Source organism: Euprymna scolopes, chromosome 44, assembly GCF_053919585.1.
Source record: "Euprymna scolopes isolate OS-2025 chromosome 44, ASM5391958v1, whole genome shotgun sequence".
Lineage (NCBI taxonomy): Eukaryota > Metazoa > Mollusca > Cephalopoda > Sepiida > Sepiolidae > Euprymna > Euprymna scolopes.
The window spans coordinates 22,362,355-22,386,356 of record NC_136525.1 but is presented as its reverse complement, the minus strand read 5'-3'; the positions used below and the strand labels follow the sequence as shown (position 1 = coordinate 22,386,356).

Here is a 24,002-nt window from a genome sequence, read left to right as displayed (position 1 = left end):
AGTATTGCTCATTTTGGGGAAGACTGAAGGGGAAGGGGGTGGAGGTTATCACTGTACTGACCCCCTGGCATTTCTTTTAGATTGAACCATTACTACTTTGTCCACCCCCATCAAGAGGATGAAGAAAGTTTTTGTCAAAAGTGTTTGTTGCTCGTTCTAATTATTGGTCAGAAAGTTTTAATTAAATTCTAAGTTCTCTAATTATAAAAAGTAGCGGAACTTTAGTTTTCAAGCACTTGTTGTTGTTGGGTTTTTTTTTTTTTTTTGTTCCTCAATGATCTTAAACTGATTTATTCAAACAAGTGTCCCTATCATTTCTGTTTTTTTGTTGTTTTCGTTTTAGAACTTTTTGTTTAAGAAGTGTTTTTCATCCTTATTCATTTATTTATTTATTAATTTATTTATTCATTTATTTATTCATTTATTTATTTACTTTTGAGTCTGAAAAACAACAACAACAAAATTGAAACAAATTAAGAAAATCTCCAAATTGAAACGGACAAAAGGAATTGGTACCAGTCTTCTAAACTGTATATTTTTGTAATATTTTTAAGTTATAAAATTTTCGTTTTCATTTGTGGATTATTTATTTAAAAAAAAAAACAAAACAAAAAAAAAACTTGGATTTACAAATGTTTACAAAAGGATAATTAAAAACAAACCAAACAAAAAATGAAGTTTAAAAACATTGGATTATCCGACGAGGAACGACAATTACGTGAGTTTTCTTTTTATCTTTATTTTATACTTTTATACGTTATTTAATTTTTTTTTTTTTTTTCTTGTGCTAGTAGCACAGGCCATCGGGCTTCGGTCCTAGGAGGCCACCCTCCCAGGCATCACACTCTCCTTCGGGGGATTGGATTTGTTTATTTTTGTATCTATGTAAAATAGGAACTTTTTTTTTTTTTTTTTTTTTTTTTTTTTTTTTTTTTAATATTTTCAAGTTAACTTATTTATTTGTTAGGTGAAAGTACAGAATAGTTACAAAGCGCTCTCTCCTCCTCAGGTTAAGAATGGCTTTGTAAATAACGTTATTTCGGCACGATCCGTATTTATTCTGCATAATTGCCAATACTTTTTATATATTGTTTACAATTTGTTTCTTACGCTAGCATAGGTCGCCCGACTGATATTTAAAAGTGAAGTATATCGGTCTTAGGAGGCAACCTTCCCAGGCATGACGTTCTCCTTCAGAGGTTTTATTTTCCTGGGGAATATCGACGGGTCCATTTTAGGATCTTTTCAAGTACATCTTCAAGGAAGCTGGATTACCCCCCCCCCTCAATAACACAAAATAAAGTAACTTATCAGTTCCCCCGTCTTATGGTCAAGAGCAAAGTGTTGTATCTGTTCTGATTTTGTCCCAATCCAGTGTGCCCCTTGGGAGCTGGATTTCCATGCCTGTTAAAATCGACTTTGTGTTTATTTCCTTTTTTTTTTTTTTTTTTTCATTTTTCTTAAACTTTTTCTTCTAGGGGATGAGACATCCAACCAGATGTCTGACATTTACCCCTATTTTAGTGAGTCCAACCAAGAGATCTTTTCAGGATTCTAGCCTTGTGGGGTGCCAAGTAGGGATATGTCTAACTTTGTTGCAGTTGGGGGAGGGAGGGGCTTATATTCGTGTGGTATGGTTCTAGTCGGTCCTTACTCCTTCGGTCCTAGACCATCCACCTAGGAATTACTTCCTCGTAGGAGTGATTTTTTTTTCTTGCTAGGGAGGTGAATAGTTAACAAAGACCCCCCCTCCCCCACATTCCTTACATTAAGAATGGGTTTCCATACTTGTGCAGTTTACGGGCCATGCTAAAATAAAATTATGAGTTTGTTTTACTGTACACATAGATTCAAAAAAGTTGTCACAAAACAAATATATAACAAAATGTTATCAAAGGCAAGATAAGTTACTTTTCTACCCAACTGGATATTATTATTTGGAAACCATTCTGTACTCGCTGTCCTTTGAAAATTTAAACAAAAAATGCCGTAAAAATTTAATTTCATTTGAAAATCCTATTTAAAAAAAAAAAAAAAAAAAAAGGTGTTTTTTTTTTTTTTTGTTTTTGTTTTTTTGTTACGGCCTGCCTGCCCCAGTGTAGTATAAACATCCCCAACTACCCCATGTTAAGAACTGCTTTTGGAATAAACACCCCCAAACCTCCCCATGTTAAGAACAGCTTTCGAGGTTGGGGGGGTGCTTATTCCGAAAACCGTTCTTAACATCGAGAGGTTGGGGTGTTTATAATACGCTGTATATTTGTTCACCCTTTAAAATTCTAACCTAAGTGACTGACTATAGTCACGACCAACCTGAAGGCTCCCTTTTCATTAGCTGCTCTATCGAGATGTAGGGGAGGGCGTTACTGCATTCACAGAATTACTCCACTTATCCTTGATATTTGCCTTATGTTGGGTGTTTAGCAAGGGGGCATAAAATATTATGTTTTAAAGTTTTTAGTATGACTCTACCGAGATATAAACCCCGCTCTCCCAGTCCGTTAACATTCTTACCATTTTGCCAAATAGAAATGATAACTCGACAAAAGTTATTTCTGGTTAGTTATACTTTTAAAATTTGTTTTACTCGAATACATGGTTAAACAAACTTTTGAATAAAAAATAAAAATGGGTACTTGTACAATTTACTGGCTGTTCTGAAATAACATTATTTAGAAAGCCATTCTTAAGATAGGAGTGATTTTTTTTTTTTTTTTTTTTTTTTTTTTTTTTTTTTTTTTTTAAGTATTCTGTACTTTCCATTAACAATGAAAAGATACTGTAAAATTGAATATAGTTCCTATCCTATAGGAGCATGTGGGCTTGATCTTATCATTGCTATAATAACTGTAAAAAAAAAAAATGCTTTGTTGAGCTGGCCCTTTCAAACTCTATAATAGGATCTTGCTTCCTTGATAGCTGGAAAATTGCCCCTGTAGTACTAATGTTAAAAACTTCTTGTGAAAGGACTAACCCGTAACATTATTGCCCAATCACTCTCCTCTTGCTCGTCACCTTGAATCTTTGAATCGTGAATCAATCTAGCGATAGTCCAACATCTTATAAATGCAAAACTTCTTTCTGACTAACAGTATGAGAAATTCTTCACGACTGAGACAATTTTTATTTTTGTTCCTTTTCTCCACGTTAAAAAACGACCCTGGTGTCTAACTCTGTCCCGTGGGGAGGCATTGTAAATAGGAACAGTATGGATCTAGACCAGCAACTTTGACCGTGGATATCCTAACGATGAAGCTCAAGCAGTAGCGTTTGTCTTCAAGTCTAATGTAAACAAGTTCATGTTGAACCATCCTCTTAAATAATTAAATTGTACCCAACTTGCATCATTAACGATTACTACACAACCACCTAACATTCATTAACCCTTATCCTCGAGAGGCCCTTTGGGCCTTTATAAGTGGTAACTCCCTTGTAACAAAAAAAAAAACACCCTTTAACAAGATCTGACATGAAGGTCTTCTCATGAAGATAAATTCGTACAATATTACTGAACGTATATTTAATATAATCACATCCTTCTTATCTGAAAGAAACACCCAGGTCTTCCTTAATGGTCGTACATCTAAACATGACATTAATGCAGGTGTGCCGCAGAAGTTGATCCTTGGACATTCAGATTTTCATAAACGATTCTGCCAATGTAATTGCATCCCAAAATGGGTATATTTGTTAATGACGTCATGCTTTATTTTTTTTACATGTGGGCAAAACTAATGCACAGACTGAATCCTTAGAAATCTCCATTCTATAACGAGATGGAACCAAAAATGGATAACATTTAATGCTACTAAGACAAGGCTGCTTTCCTTTAACAATTATAAGAAACCATTCTAACCAATTGTCATGGCTAGCCGCACCCTATTTGAAAACTCTTTTTCAAATTCCTCGGCCTAGCATTCACAGGTAACATGAATCCAGTATTGTTGCCACATCTGGACTCGTGAACCAACTACTAGGATCCCAAAATGAAACGGGCAACATGAATTGGAACAAATAGATTGAGAACCTTGTAAAGGCTGCTGCAAAAAAAAAAAAAAAAAAAAGTTGATTTCCTCTACCATGCTCAAATTACTGACCCTTGAGGGTATCTTGTACCTCTACAAAACTACCATTCACCCATGCATGGAATATTGTTGCCACATCTGAGCTGGTGCATCTATCACTAGTTTTTTCCCGCCTAAACAGGGTTCAAAAACTAATATTCAATGTAATAGATTCTGCACTATCAATCAATCTCCAACCCATATTCCATCACTGAAATTTTGCAGCCCTGCCATGAAATTGGTCCCAGATCTCCATGATCTGTGCTTCAAGGAGCGACTACAGCAGCTGGATCTTCCAACTCTGGTGTTCCGTCGAATGAGAGGGAATGCCGCCCAAGTCTTCAAATATCTGCACGAGAAATATGTGGACTGTCTCAAGATGCTTTCTTTTGCAACAAGATTATAGGACCTTTGGCATTGTTCGTGTTTAGATTGAGCAGCGACATTAGAAGAGGACAGCTGGGTCTGTTCGAGCAGACTTCTCCCAACTTTTTGTGAACGTGTGGAACCAGCTGCCGGAAGAAGTATCTGCAGAGTCACTCAATACCTTCAAAGACAGACTAAACAAACATTGGAAGAATCATCCGCTTCTCTTTGATTACAAATCTAGAGATGATGTGTATTATTGTTACATGAAAGGTTTGTCCCCTTCTCATGTAAGTAAGAATACATACTAGATAAGTGAAAATGATATTAGGAAAAGGCTAGAATCGAACCCTGTAGGCAAGTGGATAATTGGGTACTAGTGCAGAGAGTGATCCGGACGTAAATAAAAAAAAAAGCCGTTCTTAACATGGGGGGGGGTGTTTTGTACCTATTCTATACTTCAACCTTACAATTGAATAAAAAAACATATCATAAAACTTTAATTAAACTTGGAAATACGATTTAAAAAAATACACGGACCACTCTCTGCACTAGCACCGATAATTGAAATCCTAGGAATGTTCATTCTTTTAGAAATAGCTAAATATTATTTATGTCGGAAAAAAAGCGATTGTCCATTCTTTTAAAATAACTGGATATTAAATATGTCAGTTAAAAGAATAGAAAATGCGAGTTAAAAAATATTGTTTTAAAATAGGTTAGATATTAAACAATTAGAATTTAGGATTCTTTGTTTGCCAAAAATATGTTTGGACAGACATATGTAAATCTATGTAAAAGTTGGGAACCATAATTCTAACGTTATAAACAAAGGAGATTTCTCAATATAGAAATTGTGGGTTCAAAGAGATTAGGATCAGATAATTGGAGATCACACACGGTGATAATCAGTTGGAGAGTGGGAGCCCCTTAGAGGCGAAGGGAGAAGAGTAGTTGTACAGGCTTGAATTCCTGACATCACCAATCAGCCGGTTGAGGAATAAAGAAACCAATAATTTTGTAACTGTGTTGTCTTCGTGACGTCTTTACAACCGAAAAGGTAAATGTGTTTTGTATATTCATCTATAAACGAACTCTTGTGTAACCTCCTTACAAATAATGTGCCTCCTTCATCATTGTTACCAATCGGTAGAAAATTAAATTTTCAATCAATCTGTATTTTTAATAGCTATATGTTTGTTTGATTTTCAAGTTGCTAAATCTATGATATTGACGTTTCACATTGGGTAAAATCTGCCATTTTGAATCCGTCGGGTTTAGAAGACTCCAAAAGCGATAATAAAATGTAAATAAAAACGCTTTAAAATACTTTCAAGTACAAAAGCAAAAGAAAAAAATGGGCAGATAAATAGAAAAGTAACTTTTCTTGCCTTTGGTAGCAGTTATTTGTTTACTACTTTTTTTACCCCCCCCCCTTTTTTTTGCTCTAGAAATCCTACATAATAATCTAATCTTGGATGTGTAGACCTAAATTTTTTCTCACCGTATATTGTATGGTATATCATTGAGCCATCCTTTTTAACTAAGTTCTGGCGAATTCAAACTTTTTTTTTTTTTCACTAATTCTTACGTTTTACCGTTTTCTTGGTAAACGCATAACCTCTATCTCTTATCTTCAAATGATATATGGGTCTTAATAAATGATGACTTGTCAGTACATAAAAATAAAACTGAACTATATCAGGGTTCATACAGGCTTGAAAAGTCTTTGAATTTTTACTTTTTCCTTGATTATTACCTTGAAGAATCTTTGAAAATATGAAAAATGTCCTGAAACGGTCTTAAAAATAGTATTCTATTATTTTATAAAGATGTGTCAATATTAAAAATAAAATCGAAATAAATACTTCCAATGGTTTTTTTTTTTCCTTTTAAGTATTAGTAAAAAATACCATCCAAATAATTTTTAACTGTTGAAAATAAAATAGAAATACATTGTTCTGAAATTGTATCGTATTATTGTAGATACAAGAATTACGTCCCTTTATCAGGAAACTACATGGCGTTTTTCATATAACATCCGGTAGTTTTGTGCTAAAGGGACGTAACACTAGTATCCACAGCACTGGAAATTCAAAAAATTTAAATTAAAACGAACACAGCGAATGTAAATGAGTGACAAAATTAGGTGAGAATTTTTAAGGCCAAAGTCATCTAAATTCAAACTTTAGGCTATCTACTCCAATTTTGTGTGTGTAGATACGCGCATTTAAATATGGTAGCTTTGGTGTTATATTTCACTAGCTTTCAATTCTAATCTGATAAGTTGTTGAATGAAGATAAGTCATTGTTTCTGATTTCTGGTTGGTTTAAGAAGGAAAAATGAAACTTTTTGTCAAAAACTGAAACTTGTTGTAAAAATATTCACACTTGAAAGATGTAAAATAAAAGAAGTATACCAAAGTAATTGATTGGCAAAATATAGAAAAGTGCAACAAGCCATGTAAAACGATAAATTCGTACATCTAAATAAATCTAAGTTTTTTTTGATTTATCAGTTTTGTATTGCCATCAAACCTCTCTTGTTAGCAACGTCACGTGGAGAAAGAGGAGAGGGTGATTTATTGCTCCCTCTTGTTAGCAAATAACGTTTTTTATTGCTTTTAAATTCGGTGAAAAAAGATTGTAAGTTAAAAGTGCACACACACACACACACACACACACACACACACGATTGCTTAGACGAATTGATTTCCTCTTTCTTTTCATTTCTTGGTGTCTTATTTAAAGTAGTGTTGGAACAATTAATCAGAATCTGAAAAATCAGAAGATTTAGGGGCATCAGAATCAGTATCGGAATCGGAAAAATTGATGCCTTTTTTCCAATGCCAAAACGATTCTTTTAATTATCTTTCTCTTTATTTGATTTTCTTTAAAGCAAAATCTTCCATTACTGGTATTAATGATCCCATAATAAATATTTATTGATTTTAAATTGCCAGTAAAGCTAAAATCGATAGATCACTCTCCACAGGTGTAATTTTGATAATTACGAAAAATATGTACATAGTTAACATGTGTTTTTACGAAAATCGGGGAAAATAACAATCTTATAGTTAAAAAAAATCATAGATTTATAAAGAATCGGAATTGGGAATTTAGCACAGAATCGGTAATTGTATTGGAATCAAGAAAACTATTGGAATCGTCCCATCACTAATTAAAAGACAAATAAATTATTAAAATTACCAGTGTTAATATTTAACATTTCAATGACGTCATTCATTGTAGGGGCATATTGTCTTTTCACACGCATGCCTACTTGTGCATTTTCAGCATATGTCTGCTTGCTGCGCATGTAGAGTGTTGCCAGTGAGCGATCAAGAAGACAATTCGATTAAATAAAGTCTGTTATACATACGTTGCTTAGTTGCTGCTGATCTCTTTTTCGTTAATTTTCCATGTGCACTGTATCTTCTATTGTTGCATCATCCAGTGTCAGTTTAACAACCATAGGTTGAATTCATGCATCCAGTCTGAACCGAGTAAATTTGCAGTACTCTTTAGTACATACTTTAATTTTTTTAGTTTTCCTCAGCAGTGTAACGCTGGTTAGAAATTTACTTCCAAAGTTGATTTGTTTGCCGTTAATCGCCTTTGCTGTTTTGTGAGATCTCAACATTGTAGGTCTATTCCATTTCTTCCATGTATTTTAATTTTAGTATTGATAGGTTTGCGCTTGAATCTAATTGTAATTTAATTTCTTTGTCAAGAATTTTCACTATTACATATTTATTAGGTTCGTGCAAAAATGCTTTTTGACGTTCAACTTTAAAAGCTCATAACTCCTTTCATAATAAACTTTATTAATTGAAGTAAAAATCATTAAAATCGACACATTTTTACCAACGAGAAACCAGTTTATTCATCCCATTATCATAGAAATCTGGAATTCTGGAAGCGATGAAGTCTCAGCTTTAGAAGCATTTTTCACGCAGGAAATTGTCGAGATGCTTGGAAAAGTGATAATCAGTGGGCGAGAGGTTCGGTGAATATGGCTGATGAGGCAGTCTCATGGCGCAATTTGATCAACTTCTGCAGGGTCAGTTGAGCAACATGTGGGCGAGCGTTGTCATGGAGAAGAATTAGTCCCTTCATATTGACGAATCTCGGGTACATATGTTGGAGCTTCTGGTGCATTTCATCAATTTGTCGGCAGTACTTCTCCGCCATAATCGTTTTGTTGAGATTCAAGAAGCTGTGATTGATGAGACCGGCCACAGACCATCAAACAGTCACCATAACCTTTTTTTTTTTTTTTTTTTTTTTTTTTTTTTTTTTTTTTTTTGTGCAATTTTTGCTCTGGGAAGCGTTGTGGAGCTTCTTTGATATCCAACCACTGTACCAAACGTCGCTGGTTGTCGTAGAGGATCCACTTCTCATCACACGTCACATTCCGCTTAAGAAATGGGCCGTTTTTGTTGTGTAGGAGACACCTCAAAACAACAATTTTTTTTTTGATTATCATTCAATTCATGCGGCACCCATTTATCCAACTTTTTTGACTTCCTTATTTGCTTTAAATGGCGAACGACTGTTGAGTCGTTGACCTCATTTTCAACAGCAACTTGTGTGGTTTTGCGAGGTTCGGCCTCAATTAAGGCTTTGAAATGTTTGTTATCAACCGCAATTGGCCGGCTGCGATTGTTTTCATATTCGAGATGCTCGTCACCATCGCAAAATTTCTTTAACCATCGTTGTGCCACACGTTTGCTAGTGGTTCCTGGACTAAACACATCATTGATATCACGAGCTGTCTCTGCAGCTTTTCAGCCTAGTTTCAACTGAAACAAGAAAATCGTGTGGATTTGAATTTTGTTCATTCTGTTGAAAAGTTTGCAAAAAAAATAAAGAGATTGAAAACGGTAACAAATAACACGATCCGATAGTGAAAAACGCACTTCAAAATGATATAACATGGCTATATATATATATATATATATATATATATTAATGAATTAATTAAAAAATCATATAAAATTAACATGTGAGAAAACAATATTGTTTTTACACCAACCTTATACATAAACTTTCTTTGGTTTTCGACGGTTTTTCATTGGGCACACACGACTTTTAATTTCTTTTTATTCCTGCAATGGAAATATTTGTCCTTTTTTTTTTTTTTTTTTTTTTTTTTTTTTTTTTTTTTTTTTTTTTTTACATATCAAACATTTTTAGACAGATATGAGCAGTCTCTGACCCATGTGTGTGACCGTTGATCTGCATTGTTGCATCATCTGGTGTTTGTTTGACTCTGGTGAATAACTTATGTATGAAAAAACAAAGACTTGGCTGTTTTAAAAGTTTTATTGGGATAGATGTACGTTCACAAGGGGAGAAACCAAAATTTTATCTCTTCTCTATATAAATAAAATGAACTCATTTTTTCCCCGTCTGATTTTGACCTTAATAGGATTAAAAATCAAGATATTTCATGCAAATATAATATGCCCAAACGGCAGAACAATATCTGAGGTGTGTTATAGGCTTATTATTTCTCAAATTCCTCGATAATCTTAGATTTCTATACTTTTTCTGCTGAGAAGTCACGGCCAAAATCGGTTAAGATCAATGGAAGTGGTAAAATATTTTCTCTCTTATAAATTCCTCCTCCCCCTGCCACCACTTAACACCGTTTGGGGATCGTTCACAAGGAACAGTTGAGAAGAGAACACCGGTTTGGCTTCGTAGTTCTTTCATGTGAAGTTATTTAAAATCACTAAACTAAGCTGCAGTGCTCTGTGGCGTAGTGGTTAGCGTGCTGGACAATTCACGTTATATTTTCACGTTCACGCCGACCTACCGTAGTCGTTTTTTTTTTTTTTTTTTTTTTTTTTTTTTTTCCTAAACAACTGGAATGGACTTTTCTTGGTGGCCGAACTGTTAACGTTGCAGATGTTTTTTTTTTTTGTTTTTTTTCACACTTTATTTTCCTACTTTTACTCATGACTCCGGGTTTGATCCTTCCTACTTACCTACCATAACATTTTTTAAAACTCCCCCCAACCCCCGTCCCGGAAACAAACACTCGGGCAACGCCGGGTACCCCCGCTAGTTTTTTTTATAAAAGAAGGGTCAAAATTGATTTGTTAGTTAATTTTCTTACTTAGCCTTAAAGAAATGTCAACAAACGGACAAGTATCAAGGAAATCTTTCTTAGATTTCTATATCATTGGCACGTCTCGTCCAATCGCTTCCTTGATGCAAAACTGTCATAAATTCTGCTGTCTCAAATGTGATATTATCTCTATTAAATAATTCAACATCTGCTACGTGTCTTGTCTAGGGTGCCGATCTCTGAATCTTTGCATCAATCACGCTGAATGCACTGAGCATCTGTTTGACAGGCCGGCTCCAGATGTACTTAATGTAATGCTCAGAAAATTTATACTAGTTAACATAATTTCTGGCATAGAGCCTCAATATATAATATGAATAAATGTGGAAGTTTTTTTTTTCATATTTAGAAGAAACTTAAATGTTTATTTAAAATTTTGGTTTCAAATTACAAAGTGATATTAATAGCTTAGTGTGTGTGTGTGTATATACATGTGTGTATGTATATTTATATATGTGTGTATGTATATTTATATATGTGTGTATGTATATTTATATATGTACCCGGCATAATCATGTTGGTACACTGGTTCTCATCAGATCACCAAAATTAAGCAATGTTGAGCCTGGCAAGTACTAGATGGGTGACCATTTGGGAATTCTAAGTGCTCTCTGATTATCTCAGTCATGCTGAACCTCCACTTGCAACTAGTATTTAACAACGCTGACTCGGGAGAGGTGTGGTTGGCAACTGTGCAACTCTTGCTACAAAATTTCATGCACAAGCACCCTTACAGTGGGTATCCACAGTCTGTCAATACTGGAAGAAGCTACCATATATATATATATATATATATATATATATATATATATATATATGGTAGCTTCAAGATATCAAGGAAATTTTTCTTAGATTTCTATATCATTGGCACGTCTTATCCGGTCGCTTCCTTTATACAAAACTGTCAATTTTATCGTCAATTCAATAGGGTTATGGTCGAGAATGAGTTACCAATCTAGTTGATGTAGAATCTAAATGATCTTGCTTTTTTTTCAAGAAGGTGGGGGAGTTCTCAACTACGTTACTGTTTTGGAGAAGTTTCCTTATACTCCCTAGATGATAATGTCTATGATTTGCAAACAGACGTCGTTTCTACGTTTATTTTGATTGCCTTTATAAAATTCCCTCTATTTCATCCTTTCGTGTGTTTGTTCGTCTTTTTCATATAAAGCGAAACTAATCGAAGCGAAGTGGATCGTCTGACTTTTCTGCCAGGATATCCAGAAAAGCAATTAGCTTTGTTCAATGTTGGGACAATTGCTATTCATTAGAGTGCCCCCTTTCTGGGGGGGAAGCTGGTTTTCCTCAATATCGTGGGAAAATAAAATACGGCAGAGAACTGAATGCTTAATTGGCCTACAGCCAGACTTAAGTGCGTGATTCTTATATGCTTTGGCGTTAAGGTTGACATTGCTAAATTTGAACGCTTTTCACTCCCTGTTGCATCATAGCGGTAAGATGTCACATTTTCTTTCACTTTCTTTTCTGCCTTCGCGTCATGGGTTCGAACCTGCTCCCTACTAACACTTTTTTTTTTCTTTTTTTTTTCACACACCCCCAAACACCTGGGCAAGGCCGAGCACCCACGTTAGTCTATTATAAATCTCACCTGTTTGTTTAAATGTATGTATGTTTGTATCTCTATGCTACTAGTACCATGTAACCCAGTACTACCTGTCTCATGGTTGGGTCACCGGCGACTAAACTGGTTCCCCCACCAGACTTGTTTGGTGAAGAGGGTGGCTAGTCTCCCTGAAAGATTAAAAACGAGACCTTCCAAAGGGCGAATGAACCCTTTTTGGGGGGTCAACGACCAACTAGCACCGTGTGTGTGTTGGGGTGAAGAGGGCTCTCATAAGCTGTGGTGAAGGCAACCTTTATAGTAGAAGCAAATCTCTGATTTAAAAAAAAAAACATAAAGCGGGAGACCAGTACCCGCATTAAGCTGGTCTGCAGTTTAATTTGTTGCTGGCTATCTTGCTCTTGCTTGTTGCTGGATCTCAACATTTTGAACCGAGAGAGAGACTTAGCTGTCGTACAAAACTAAGACTCTGTAACATCATCTGTGTATAGATACTCCTTCAGGCATTTGTCTATGAAAATGATCCTGTGGCGATGGAAGTCATTTTTGGGCTCATGGACTTTAAGTGTCTGAAGGAATGGCACTCGTCTGATAAGACGTTGCAATCATCATGTCTACCTAAAACTTTTCTTAGCGACATTGGACCAGGTCGAAACCAGTACTATCTGAAAAGGTGATGTCTTGGTCGAATAATGTGAAGAAAAGTAGAAAACGGTCAATTATTTCCTTCAGAAATTGACATAGGCAATAAGAAACATAGCAAAAAATCGTTCCTTCATGACGATTTAGCCAAACACGCATGCGTGAAAAACGTTCTTTCTTGATTAGTCTAAATAAAAAAAAAAAAAAAGATGTTACTTCATTGACGCGATCGTAGAGTAGTGGTTGTAGTGACAGTGATGTTGTCTTATGGTTGCACGTTCGCGCCGACATCTCGGACATTTTTTTATTTTTTCGATTTTTAAAGTTTCAATATTTAAACAGTTATTTATGCCATTTTTTTTCATTCGTTTATTTATTTTCCTTTTTTTTTTTTATCTTTCCATCACGTTCGCTACTTTTATTTATTTTTTTTTCCTGATTTTTTTTTTTTTTTAAGTTAAAATTTAAACAGGGTTATTTATGCCATTTTTTTTTTTTCGTTCGCTTATTCTTTATTTTCCATCACGTTAGCTGTTTTTTTTTCTTTTCTTTTCTTTTCCGAATTTAAAAAAAAGTTTCAACATTTAAACGGGGTTATTTCGTTCGCTTATTTTCCATTTTATTGTTTTAATTTACCCCCTCACACACCTCACCACACCCGGGCAACGCCGGGTACCCCCTCCCCCCCGGCTAGTTAGCTACAAAACACCTTTTTCCTGATTACTAAAGACACATTTAAATAGTAATTAAACAAACAAACAAACAAAAAAACAGTAATAATATAAATATGATATCAAGGAAATAAAATGCCAGTTTATTATGACCACTTAACATGATGGTGGGCGGTCTCTCGTATATAGGTCAAGATTTTTGCTCGGGGGGGGGGAAACATCTTGAATATCTCGTAAATAGAGTAGCTTGTATGTAGAGGGGGCGCTGTATATACGTATGAAAATATTAACAATTGTTCCTAATATTTATTAATGACCTCCCCGACAAAACTGCCTCTGAGATGGGTATATATGCTGATGACACCACACTCTATAACAGGCATGACAGGAAAAAAAATGAACACATAACTAAAGAAATGGAAAAAACACTAGAGGATGACCTCCAATCTGTAGTGGAATAGGGGACAGAAATGGATGGTCACATCCAATGCTGCCAAGACTAAACTGGTTTCCTTCAACAATTACAAGAAACCTTCTCTGCCACCAATAGCAATGGCCAGTGACTCCCTGTCTGAGAGTACATCTTTCAAATTGCTTGGCCTAACGTTCACAGGAAACATGAGTTGGAACAATTATATTAAAAACATTGCCAGGGCCGCTACAAGAAAGGTAGGCTCTCTCTACCGTGCTAGAAAACTACTGACACCTGAAAGTATCCTGTACCTCTATAAGGCCACTATTCGCCCAGGTATGGAGTATTGTTGTCACATTTGGGCTGGTGCATCTGCTGCTAGTCTCTCGCTCCTAGACAAGGTTCAAAAGAGAGTCGCCAATTTGATAGGCCCTGAACTGGCATCTAAGCTTCAGCCTCTGTCCCATCGATGAAACATTGCATCCCTCTGCCTGTTCTACAAGTATTTTAATGGTGAATGCTCTGACAAACTGCAGACACTTGTGCCCCCACGACGTAGACACCCTCGACAAACCCGACAGGCAGCTAAATATCACCCCCACACAGTAGAGATCCCTAGATGTAAAAAATCTTTCTACTCCAGTAGTTTCTTCCCCAAAACCGCTAGACTCTGGAATTCCATTCCAGGTCCCTGCTTCCCTAATTGTACTGACATGCAGAAGTTCAAGTGTAACGTGAACCGACATCTTGCTGCCCAAATCCCAACATAGTGCCCCAGTAGTTGCTGCCCCTGATAGTAGCCCCCTACACCAAAGTGGCAATGTGCCTTGTTTGGGGTGAAAATGTAATAAAAAAGTGTGAAACAAATACATCTTTGAATCTAGAATGTTTACTAGCGATATATGCTCTGAAAGTGTAGAATCATATATATATCTTCTATATATATAAAAGCCAAAAATCTGTGTGTATGTATGTATGTATGTATGTATGTATGTATGTTTGTTTGTAACGCTAAAACTTTTGACAGACACAACCAAAGTTGACAAATTAGGAATCATATTGCACCTTGATCACCCGGATGACAAATATCGAAATTTCACGTCAAACGGACCAGTAGAAGGGGGTAAACTGATCGTTTTTCTCCCAGGGGGGCCCCCCCAAAAAACCTGTCATTTTAACGTTATTCATTACGTGTCACGTGACGTGACGTCAGCTCAGTAAAATGTCGGCTGCGGCTAAGGTACATTCAAGCTACCTTCGAGGAGTAATTGATACTATAACACAGTTAAATATTAGTTTTCGACTCGAACCGTTATTACCAACGGATTTATCGCACTCCAAAAAGCAAAATTCCAAAATTACACGAAAATTGACGTAGGGTAAATGTTTTTATTTTTGCTTGAAGTTTTTTGCCGGCGAAGGTGATTTTGCTCTTTGTAAAACATGTAAACAAAGCTTTAGCCATTTTGTTTATACTTTCTAACTCTGTTAAACTTGAAGGGGGAGGGGTGGGTATCAGTATAAGGCCGCTTATGAAAACGAAAATTAGGTCGTGTGCACAGTTTTCCAAAGCAAACTTTCTCTCTCTCTCTCTCGCCGTCTTTCTCTCTCTCTCTCTCTCTCTCTCGCCGTCTTTCTCTCTCTCTCTCTCTCGCCGTCTTTCTCTCTCTCTCTCTCGCCGTCTTTCTCTCTCTCTCTCTCTCGCCGTCTTTCTCTCTCTCTCTCTCTCTCTCGCCGTCTTTCTCTCTCTCTCTCTCTCTCTCTCGCCGTCTTTCTCTCTCTCTCTCTCTCTCTCGCCGTCTTTCTCTCTCTCTCTCTCTCTCGCCGTCTTTCTCTCTCTCTCTCTCTCTCGCCGTCTTTCTCTCTCTCTCTCTCGCCGTCTTTCTCTCTCTCTCTCTCGCCGTCTTTCTCTCTCTCTCTCTCGCCGTCTTTCTCTCTCTCTCTCTCGCCGTCTTTCTCTCTCTCTCTCTCGCCGTCTTTCTCTCTCTCTCTCTCGCCGTCTTTCTCTCTCTCTCTCTCGCCGTCTTTCTCTCTCTCTCTCTCGCCGTCTTTCTCTCTCTCTCTCTCGCCGTCTTTCTCTCTCTCTCTCTCTCTCTCTCTCGCCGTCTTTCTCTCTCTCTCTCTCTCGCCGTCTTTCTCTCTCTCTCTCTCTCTCTCGCCGTCTTTCTCTCTCTCTCTCTCTCTCGCCGTCTTTCTCTCTCTCTCTCTCTCTCTCTCTCGCCGTCTTTCTCTCTCTCTCTCTCTCGCCGTCTTTCTCTCTCTCTCTCTCTCGCCGTCTTTCTCTCTCTCTCTCTCTCGCCGTCTTTCTCTCTCTCTCTCTCTCGCCGTCTTTCTCTCTCTCTCTCTCTCGCCGTCTTTCTCTCTCTCTCTCTCTCGCCGTCTTTCTCTCTCTCTCTCTCTCGCCGTCTTTCTCTCTCTCTCTCTCGCCGTCTTTCTCTCTCTCTCTCTCGCCGTCTTTCTCTCTCTCTCTCTCTCTCTCTCTCGCCGTCTTTCTCTCTCTCTCTCACCCCCTTCTCTCTCTCTACCACTTTCCTAACTCTCTCTATCACCATATTTCTCTCTCTCTCACTCTCTTCTCTCTCTCTCTCTCTCTCTCTAGACCTCTTTCTCTTCTCTTTCTCTCTCTCACCCTCTTTATCTACTCTCTCTCTCACCCTCTTTATCTACTCTCTCTCTCACCCTCTTTATCTACTCTCTCTCACCCTCTTTATCTACTCTCTCTCTCACCCTCTTTATCTACTCTCTCTCTCACCCTCTTTATCTACTCTCTCTCTCACCCTCTTTATCTACTCTCTCTCTCACCCTCTTTATCTACTCTCTCTCTCACCCTCTTTCCCTTCTATCTATATTAGCACTTATCAAGGCCAATAAGCAACTCGAGGATGAGAGTTCAAACGTGCACAGTAGTGAAATTTGGGAAAGAGGATGGAACAACTTTCTCTTATGCCTCTCTCTCACACTCTTTATCTTCTCTCTCTCTCTCACTCTGTTTCTCTTCTCTCTATATTAGCACTTATCAAGGCCAATAGGCAACTCGAGGATCAACTCGACTCACCATATTTCTCTCTCACTCTCTTCTCTCTCTCTCTCTCTCTCTCTCTAGACCTCTTTCTCTTCTCTTTCTCTCTCTCACCCTCTTTATCTACTCTCTCTCTCACCCTCTTTCCCTTCTATCTATATTAGCACTTATCAAGGCCAATAAGCAACTCGAGGATGAGAGTTCAAACGTGCACAGTAGTGAAATTTGGGAAAGAGGATGGAACAACTTTCTCTTATGCCTCTCTCTCACACTCTTTATCTTCTCTCTCTCTCACTCTGTTTCTCTTCTCTCTATATTAGCACTTATCAAGGCCAATAGGCAACTCGAGGATCAACTCGACTCACCATATTTCTCTCTCTCTCTCTCACTCTCTTCTCTCTCTCTCTCTCTCTCTCTCTAGACCTCTTTCTCTCTCTCACCCTCTTTATCTACTCTCTCTCTCACCCTCTTTCCCTTCTATCTATATTAGCACTTATCAAGGCCAATAAGCAACTCGAGGATGAGAGTTCAAACGTGCACAGTAGTGAAATTTGGGAAAGAGGATGGAACAACTTTCTCTTATGCCTCTCTCTCACACTCTTTATCTTCTCTCTCTCTCTCACCCTGTTTCTCTTCTCTCTATATTAGCACTTATCAAGGCCAATAGGCAACTCGAGGATAGACTCGACGATGAGAGTTCAAACGTGCACAGTATTCAAATTTGGGAAAGAGGATGGAACAACCTTCTCTTCTGCCTCTCTCTCACACTCTTTATCTTCTCTCTCTCTCTCTCACCCTGTTTCTCTTCTCTCTATATTAGCACTTATCAAGGCCAATAGGCAACTCGAGGATCAACTCGACTCACCATATTTCTCTCTCTCTCACTCTCTTCTCTCTCTCTTTCTCTCTCTAGACCTCTTTCTCTTCTCTTTCTCTCTCTCACCCACTTTATCTACTCTCTCTCTCACCCTCTTTCCCTTCTATCTATATTAGCACTTATCAAGGCCAATAGGCAACTCGAGGATGAGAGTTCAAACGTGCACAGTAGTGAAATTTGGGAAAGAGGATGGAACAACTTTCTCTTCTGCCTCTCTCTCACACTCTTTATCTTCTCCCTCTCTCTACCCCTGTTTCTCTTCTCTCTGTATTAGCACTTATCAAGGCCAATAGGCAACTCGAGGATAAACTCGACGATGAGAGTTCAAATGTGCACAGTAGTGAAATTCGGGAAAGATGATGGAACAACTTTCTCTTCTGCCTCTCTCTCACACTCTTTATCTTCTCTCTCTCTACCCCTGTTTCTCTTCTCTCTATATTAGCACTTATCAAGGCCAATAGGCAACTCGAGGATAAACTCAACGATGAGAGTTCAAATGTGCACAGTAGTTAAATTTGGGAAAGAGGATGGAACAACTTTCTCTTCTGCCTCTCTCTCACACTCTTTATCTTCTCTCTCTCTCTCTCTACCCCTGTTTCTCTTCTCTCTATATTAGCACTTATCAAGGCCAATAGGCAACTCGAGGATAAACTCGACGATGAGAGTTCAAACGTGCACAGTAGTTAAATTTGGGAAAGAGGATGGAACAACTTTCTCTTCTGCCTCTCTCTCACACTCTTTATCTTCTCTCTCTCTACCCCCGTTTCTCTTCTCTCTATATTAGCACTGATCAAGGCCAATAGGCAACTCGAGGATAAACTCGAATGATGAGAGTTCAAACGTGCACAGTATTCAAATTTGGGAAAGAGGATAGAACAACTTTCTCTTCTGCCTCTCTCTCACACTCTTTATCTTCTCTCTCTCTCTACCCCTGTTTCTCTTCTCTCTATATTAGCACTTATCAAGGCCAATAGGCAACTCGAGGATAAACTCGACGATGAGAGTTCAAATGTGCACAGTATTCAAATTTGGGAAAGAGGATGGAACAACTTTCTCTTCTGCCTCTCTCTCACACTCTTTATCTTCTCTCTCTCTCTACCCCTGTTTCTCTTCTCTCTATATTAGCACTTATCAAGGCCAATAGGCAACTCGAGGATCAACTCGACGATGAGAGTTCAAACGTGCACAGTATTCAAATTTGGGAAAGAGGATGGAACAACTTTCTCTTCTGTCTCTCTCTCACACTCTTTATCTTCTCTCTCTCTCTCTATCCCTGTTTCTCTTCTCTCTATATTAGCACTTATCAAGGCCAATAGGCAACTCGAGGATCAACTCGACGATGAGAGTTCAAATGTGCACAGTATTCAAATTTGGGAAAGAGGATGGAACAACTTTCTCTTCAGCCTCTCTCTCACACTCTTTATCTTCTCTCTCTCACCCTCTTTCTCTTCTCTCTATATTAGCACTTATCAAGGCCAATAGGCAACTCGAGGATCAACTCGACGATGAGAGTTCAAACGTGAACAGTAGTCAAATTTGGGAAAGAGGATGGAACAACTTTCTCTTCTGCCTCTCTCTCACACTCTTTATCTTCTCTCTCTCTCTCACCCTGAAAGATTCCTCTCCCCTAAGAATAAAACATATGTTCAATATCTGCTTTTGTTTTTTCATTGTTTATACGGTCCCGGGCAACGCCGGGTAGCCCTGCTAGTATATATATAAAAGCGAAAATGTATGTATGTGTGTCTGCTAAAAACTTTTGACTGACAGAACAAAAATTCACAAACTTGGTATCATATTAAAGCCCCACCCTCGAGACGACAAATATCGAAAAATTAGCCCAAAAGGACCATCAGAAGTGCATCAACTGATCGATTTTCTGTAGGAGGAGGGGGGCCCAAAAAAAGTGATATTTTAATGTTAAACATTACATATTTTTAAATCGATTTATAACTGCCCCAAAAAATACGGGCGCCAACTCTTATACATAAAGTATACACGGGGCGGTTTATTTTGGGTCAACTTGTATTTAAAACCCGCTGAGTCATGTCACGTGATCTTGATGTCAGCAAGCTCTAATGGCAGTCTGAATTTAAAAAACATTGTTGTTATCGGTAAAAAAAAATTTAACCCTCACACAAGCTAAACTATGAACTTCTACGCTATGACAACGTTACCAAAGTTATTAGCACATTAAAAATAGATACGATAGTTAAACGAAAAATAACAAGCCAAAAATGTGAAGTAAAACAAAAAATATGCTTACAAAAAATATTAACGATCAAAGTTTTTACAAAAAAAAACTAGCCAGACGGCAGACGCCATTTTCTTTTTTAGTAACAGTCTTTAGAGTAAGGAAGACAAAGTGAGAGAGAGAGAGACACACATACACAAACAGAGAGAGAGAGAGAGAGAGAGAGAGAGATGTCTAGACAGGAAACGAAATACGTAATTTAATAAACGCTAATGTGAAGTAAAACAAAAAAATAAAATACTGCTACGTCATCTTGTAACGCTCCCGCGATAACCTCATCTAGTGGCTATCTGTCAATCAAACCTCTTTCACTCGCTTTATAAGCTTTATTTTAACACTATAATCAATTCCTCTTACTCTTGGCCTACACAGTTAAGTGGTTGGAGTTTGTTTCACCTCCACGTCAAGGCTCCCGGGTTCAATCCAACCTCACGACCAAAACTATTTTTTTTTTTTTTACATCTTTAGACACGCGGGCAACGTTTCTTTATTTTTTTTACTTCGCCTATTCTTTAGTTTACTTCTCCCCCCCCCCCCCTATACACACAGCGTTTTTTCTTTTTCGCTGTTTCTTTTTTTTTTTTGGTTTTGGTTTTTCCGATTTTTTTAACATGTTTTCAAGGTTATTACTTATCCCCCCCCCATACACACACCTACAAACACCCGGGCAACGCCGGGTACACCCCCCCCCCGCTAGTATATATATATATATAAAATAAAATACATTTGGATTTTACCGTCACTGGATTTTTTATCTTCCACCAGACTATCCATTCATGTGTAATCACCTTTTTCTTCACCATATTACCTCTGCTTCACTTTTTTTGTTTGCAAGTAAGATCTTTGACTTACTTGTTGTTTCATCAAATACTTTTGCATGCAAAATCCGATCCCGCATTTTGCCAATTCCTACCCTCTGATGAGAAGGAAAGTATTTCTTCGAAACTCCGGATTAAGGACTATCCATTTATCTAGTGTTTCCTTTTCAGATTAAATATGTTTTTAACTCATTTCAAAGTGTTTTTTAACATATTTTATTAACTGTTTGCTCATATATATATATATGTGTGTGTGAGAGAGAGAAGGTTCAAGAGTAAAGTCCCTATTTTTTTAACTCAAAAAGTTGAAGAGCGCCTAAGACAAGAGTATTACCATCCAAACGAGCGACCTGTTGTGCTTCAAAATTTCTCTACACACTTTTGCTAGGAATTCAATGATGCATGTCTGCTTCTGATGCACATCCAGAAGTTGCTTTTTAGATGCTAACACCAAAATATCTGCAACAAATAAAACTTTTAAGCATAAGTTCAGTCATCATAATAATGCATTTACAATCCCTTTTGATCCATTCAGGTGGAATAAAGAAAATAGGAGGTATTACTTTGGAACGCCCATCATGTTTATGTGTATGTGTGTGTAAATATATATATTTTATATTTTTAGCGGTTAATAACAAATGGTAGCCATTACAAAACTGGCTTTGATCTCGATAGTTCGAATTGAGTTATCTCCCTTTATCAAAGATGACTTAGAGACACAAGGTTGTTGCTTCCTCATAAAGTTTGTTTTTCTTAGTAAAAAAAAAAAAAAAAAAAAAATGAGTTCAATTTACATGATTTGGGGAATATAACATTTTCATTCTGTGACGAATATATCGAAAATTATTCTGCATTTTTGTTTTTTTAAATTGTGTTTAATTTTGAACAAGAATCGATAAGGAAATCTTAAAATGCCGACTAAGCTTTACTTAGAAACTATCTTAATCGCTAGTAATACAAAGAGCAGACCCATCCCTCCTGGAAAAGTTAAAAACAGCAAAACCTGAGAGAAAGCGACATCTCTTGCTGGTTAGTTAGTTCCAACAATAGGTTTTTGTATTGCTAATTGATATACAGGGTGGTTCACTTAAAAGTAACCCGATCTATCTAATCTTTCTCTTAACACCCAACTGACACCACACTACAAAATGCAATTCTTTTTCCAACAAGATGGCGCTACATGCCACATGTCTCACAAATCACTGACACGAGTTCATGACATGTTTACGGAAGAGAGAACAATAAGCAAAAGGTTATGGCCACCATGTCCCCTGGACTTGTCATTATGTGATTTTTATCTTTGTGGGACTTTAAAACAAAGTTTATGCAGATAATCCTCGCAATCTAGACCAATTAAAGGAGAACATTACTAAGGCTATCAGGAGAATCGCCAGAGAAGATCTACAGACAGTATCTACAAACGTTGTTAAACGTGTACAGAAATGCATAAATGTCAACGGGGATCACTTTCAGCATCTTTTATAACACTGCAGGCAATTTAAACAGTGTTGCAGGCAATTTAAACAAAAGAATGTTCCTCCTCTCTACTACATTTTCTGGGCTACTTTTAAGTGGGCCACTCTTTACTTAGCGATGTGAAAACGGGCTGAGTAATAATTTGAAATATAACATCAAAACCAACATGTCGGATATTTAGCAAAGGAAATTTTAAAATCTTTGTCGGCCACTTCTAGTCTAGATAAACATTAACATTCAATTTATCCCTTATTGTTGTATTATTCCACAATTGGCGAATCGACACTGTTTTTTAAATGGCAACATATGTTTCCTGTGTAATCTACCCGGAAGCGTCGGCCATTTTGTGAAGATAAAACATGAACATGTTACCGGATGTCCTTTCGAAAACCTTTTGTCTATGAATATTCATGTCTACAGCTCTGCCAGGACTGTTGAAAAATTTGAATTTCAGAGTCGGTTCTCAGACCTGTTAACAATCAGTTGGGTAATCATGCTGTTAAGTCGAGAAATCAAAATATACAGGGTGGAACGAACAAGTTGTCACCCTAAAGGAAACAACACAGCAGCTTTATTTTAAATCTTTCATTGAAAAAATCAATTCAGGTAACTTGGTTATTTAGTAGAGCTGACATCTATTCAATGTAGCTGCCTTCAGCCTCAGTCACCGCCTCGATATGGGTCCAGAACTGGGAGCATGCCTTTTCCACAAGCACCGAAGGGAGCTCCACAAATACTCGGCAGCGATCAGGCTGGCTTTGGTGTTGTGGGAGGTCATGTTGGTGATATTTCCAACATATGACTAAACGAAGTAGTTCAGCAAGTTTAGGTTGGGGGAGGAGAGGGGGGCAGTGAGAGAAGGGTACAAAGTCGTACACTCCTTCTAAAGCCAAGCTTATTATTGAGCTTGTGGGTCAGCATCAAGTCCTGCTGCCACACCCAGGGTCTGCCAGCGGCCATCTGATTTCCCTAAGGGATCACCACACTCTTCGGCACATCCAAGTACACTTTAGTGTTGACTTTCAAAGTCAACTTCGAAGATGTAAGGTGGCATGATGTGGTCCTCAATTAAAACCACTTCACAAACCATAAGCGTGGCCAGAAACTTTGTTTTCATCACCTTGGGCATGTTCCTGTTATTCGTGGCAATCCAGCGATGCATTTTGAGGGAGCTGGCAATGGTCCTGTTGTCCAAACTTGGATTTGTAAAGATTAGGAGTTGAACAACAGCGTATCTCTGATCTTACTCATTAACATTGCGTCATGTACAGACATGATAGAAGGCTCCTAGGGATTTGTACACAACTAGCCAACTAGTAGATAGTTTGCAACAAGAGAAAACTGGTTTTCATCAAACAAATGTAATCATGATGTCGTTGTTTTTTTTTTTTTTTTTTTTTTAGGACGACAATTTTATCATTCCACCCTGTAAATATATCTGCTTGTATAGACAGAAGAATAAAGTGTAGCAGAAATTCGCTATGAAGAAAGCAGGCAAATGATCTTGTTTAGAATAAACAACTTTTTTTTTTTCGGCTTCCAGATAATGTCGGGTCATCAGGAAAGAATATGTACCATTTCAGGGCCTCCATCTCGACGGCTTTTCCATGTATAATTCCCGCCCTATTATCTGAATTGCATTTCAATCAAATGTATTGTTTAATAACGACACAGGAGAGGTA

At 37.4% G+C, this 24,002-nt stretch overlaps 1 protein-coding gene across 5 annotated transcripts in view; it reads left to right on the top strand.

The window, feature by feature from the left end:
• The window catches only part of LOC145268736 (choline transporter-like protein 2), a 382,616-nt gene that overhangs the window by 175,168 nt on the left and 183,446 nt on the right, over nt 1-24,002 (top strand). Inside the window, exon 1 of one of the 5 annotated variants that reach the window (XM_080124316.1) lies at nt 488-718. The exons of the other annotated variants lie outside the window; for them this stretch is intronic. Within the exon in view, the coding sequence (XP_079980442.1) occupies nt 673-718 (46 nt within the window). The 5' untranslated portion in view covers nt 488-672. Of the gene's footprint in view, nt 1-487; nt 719-24,002 lie in introns of those variants that run through there. 5 annotated transcript variants of the gene reach the window in all.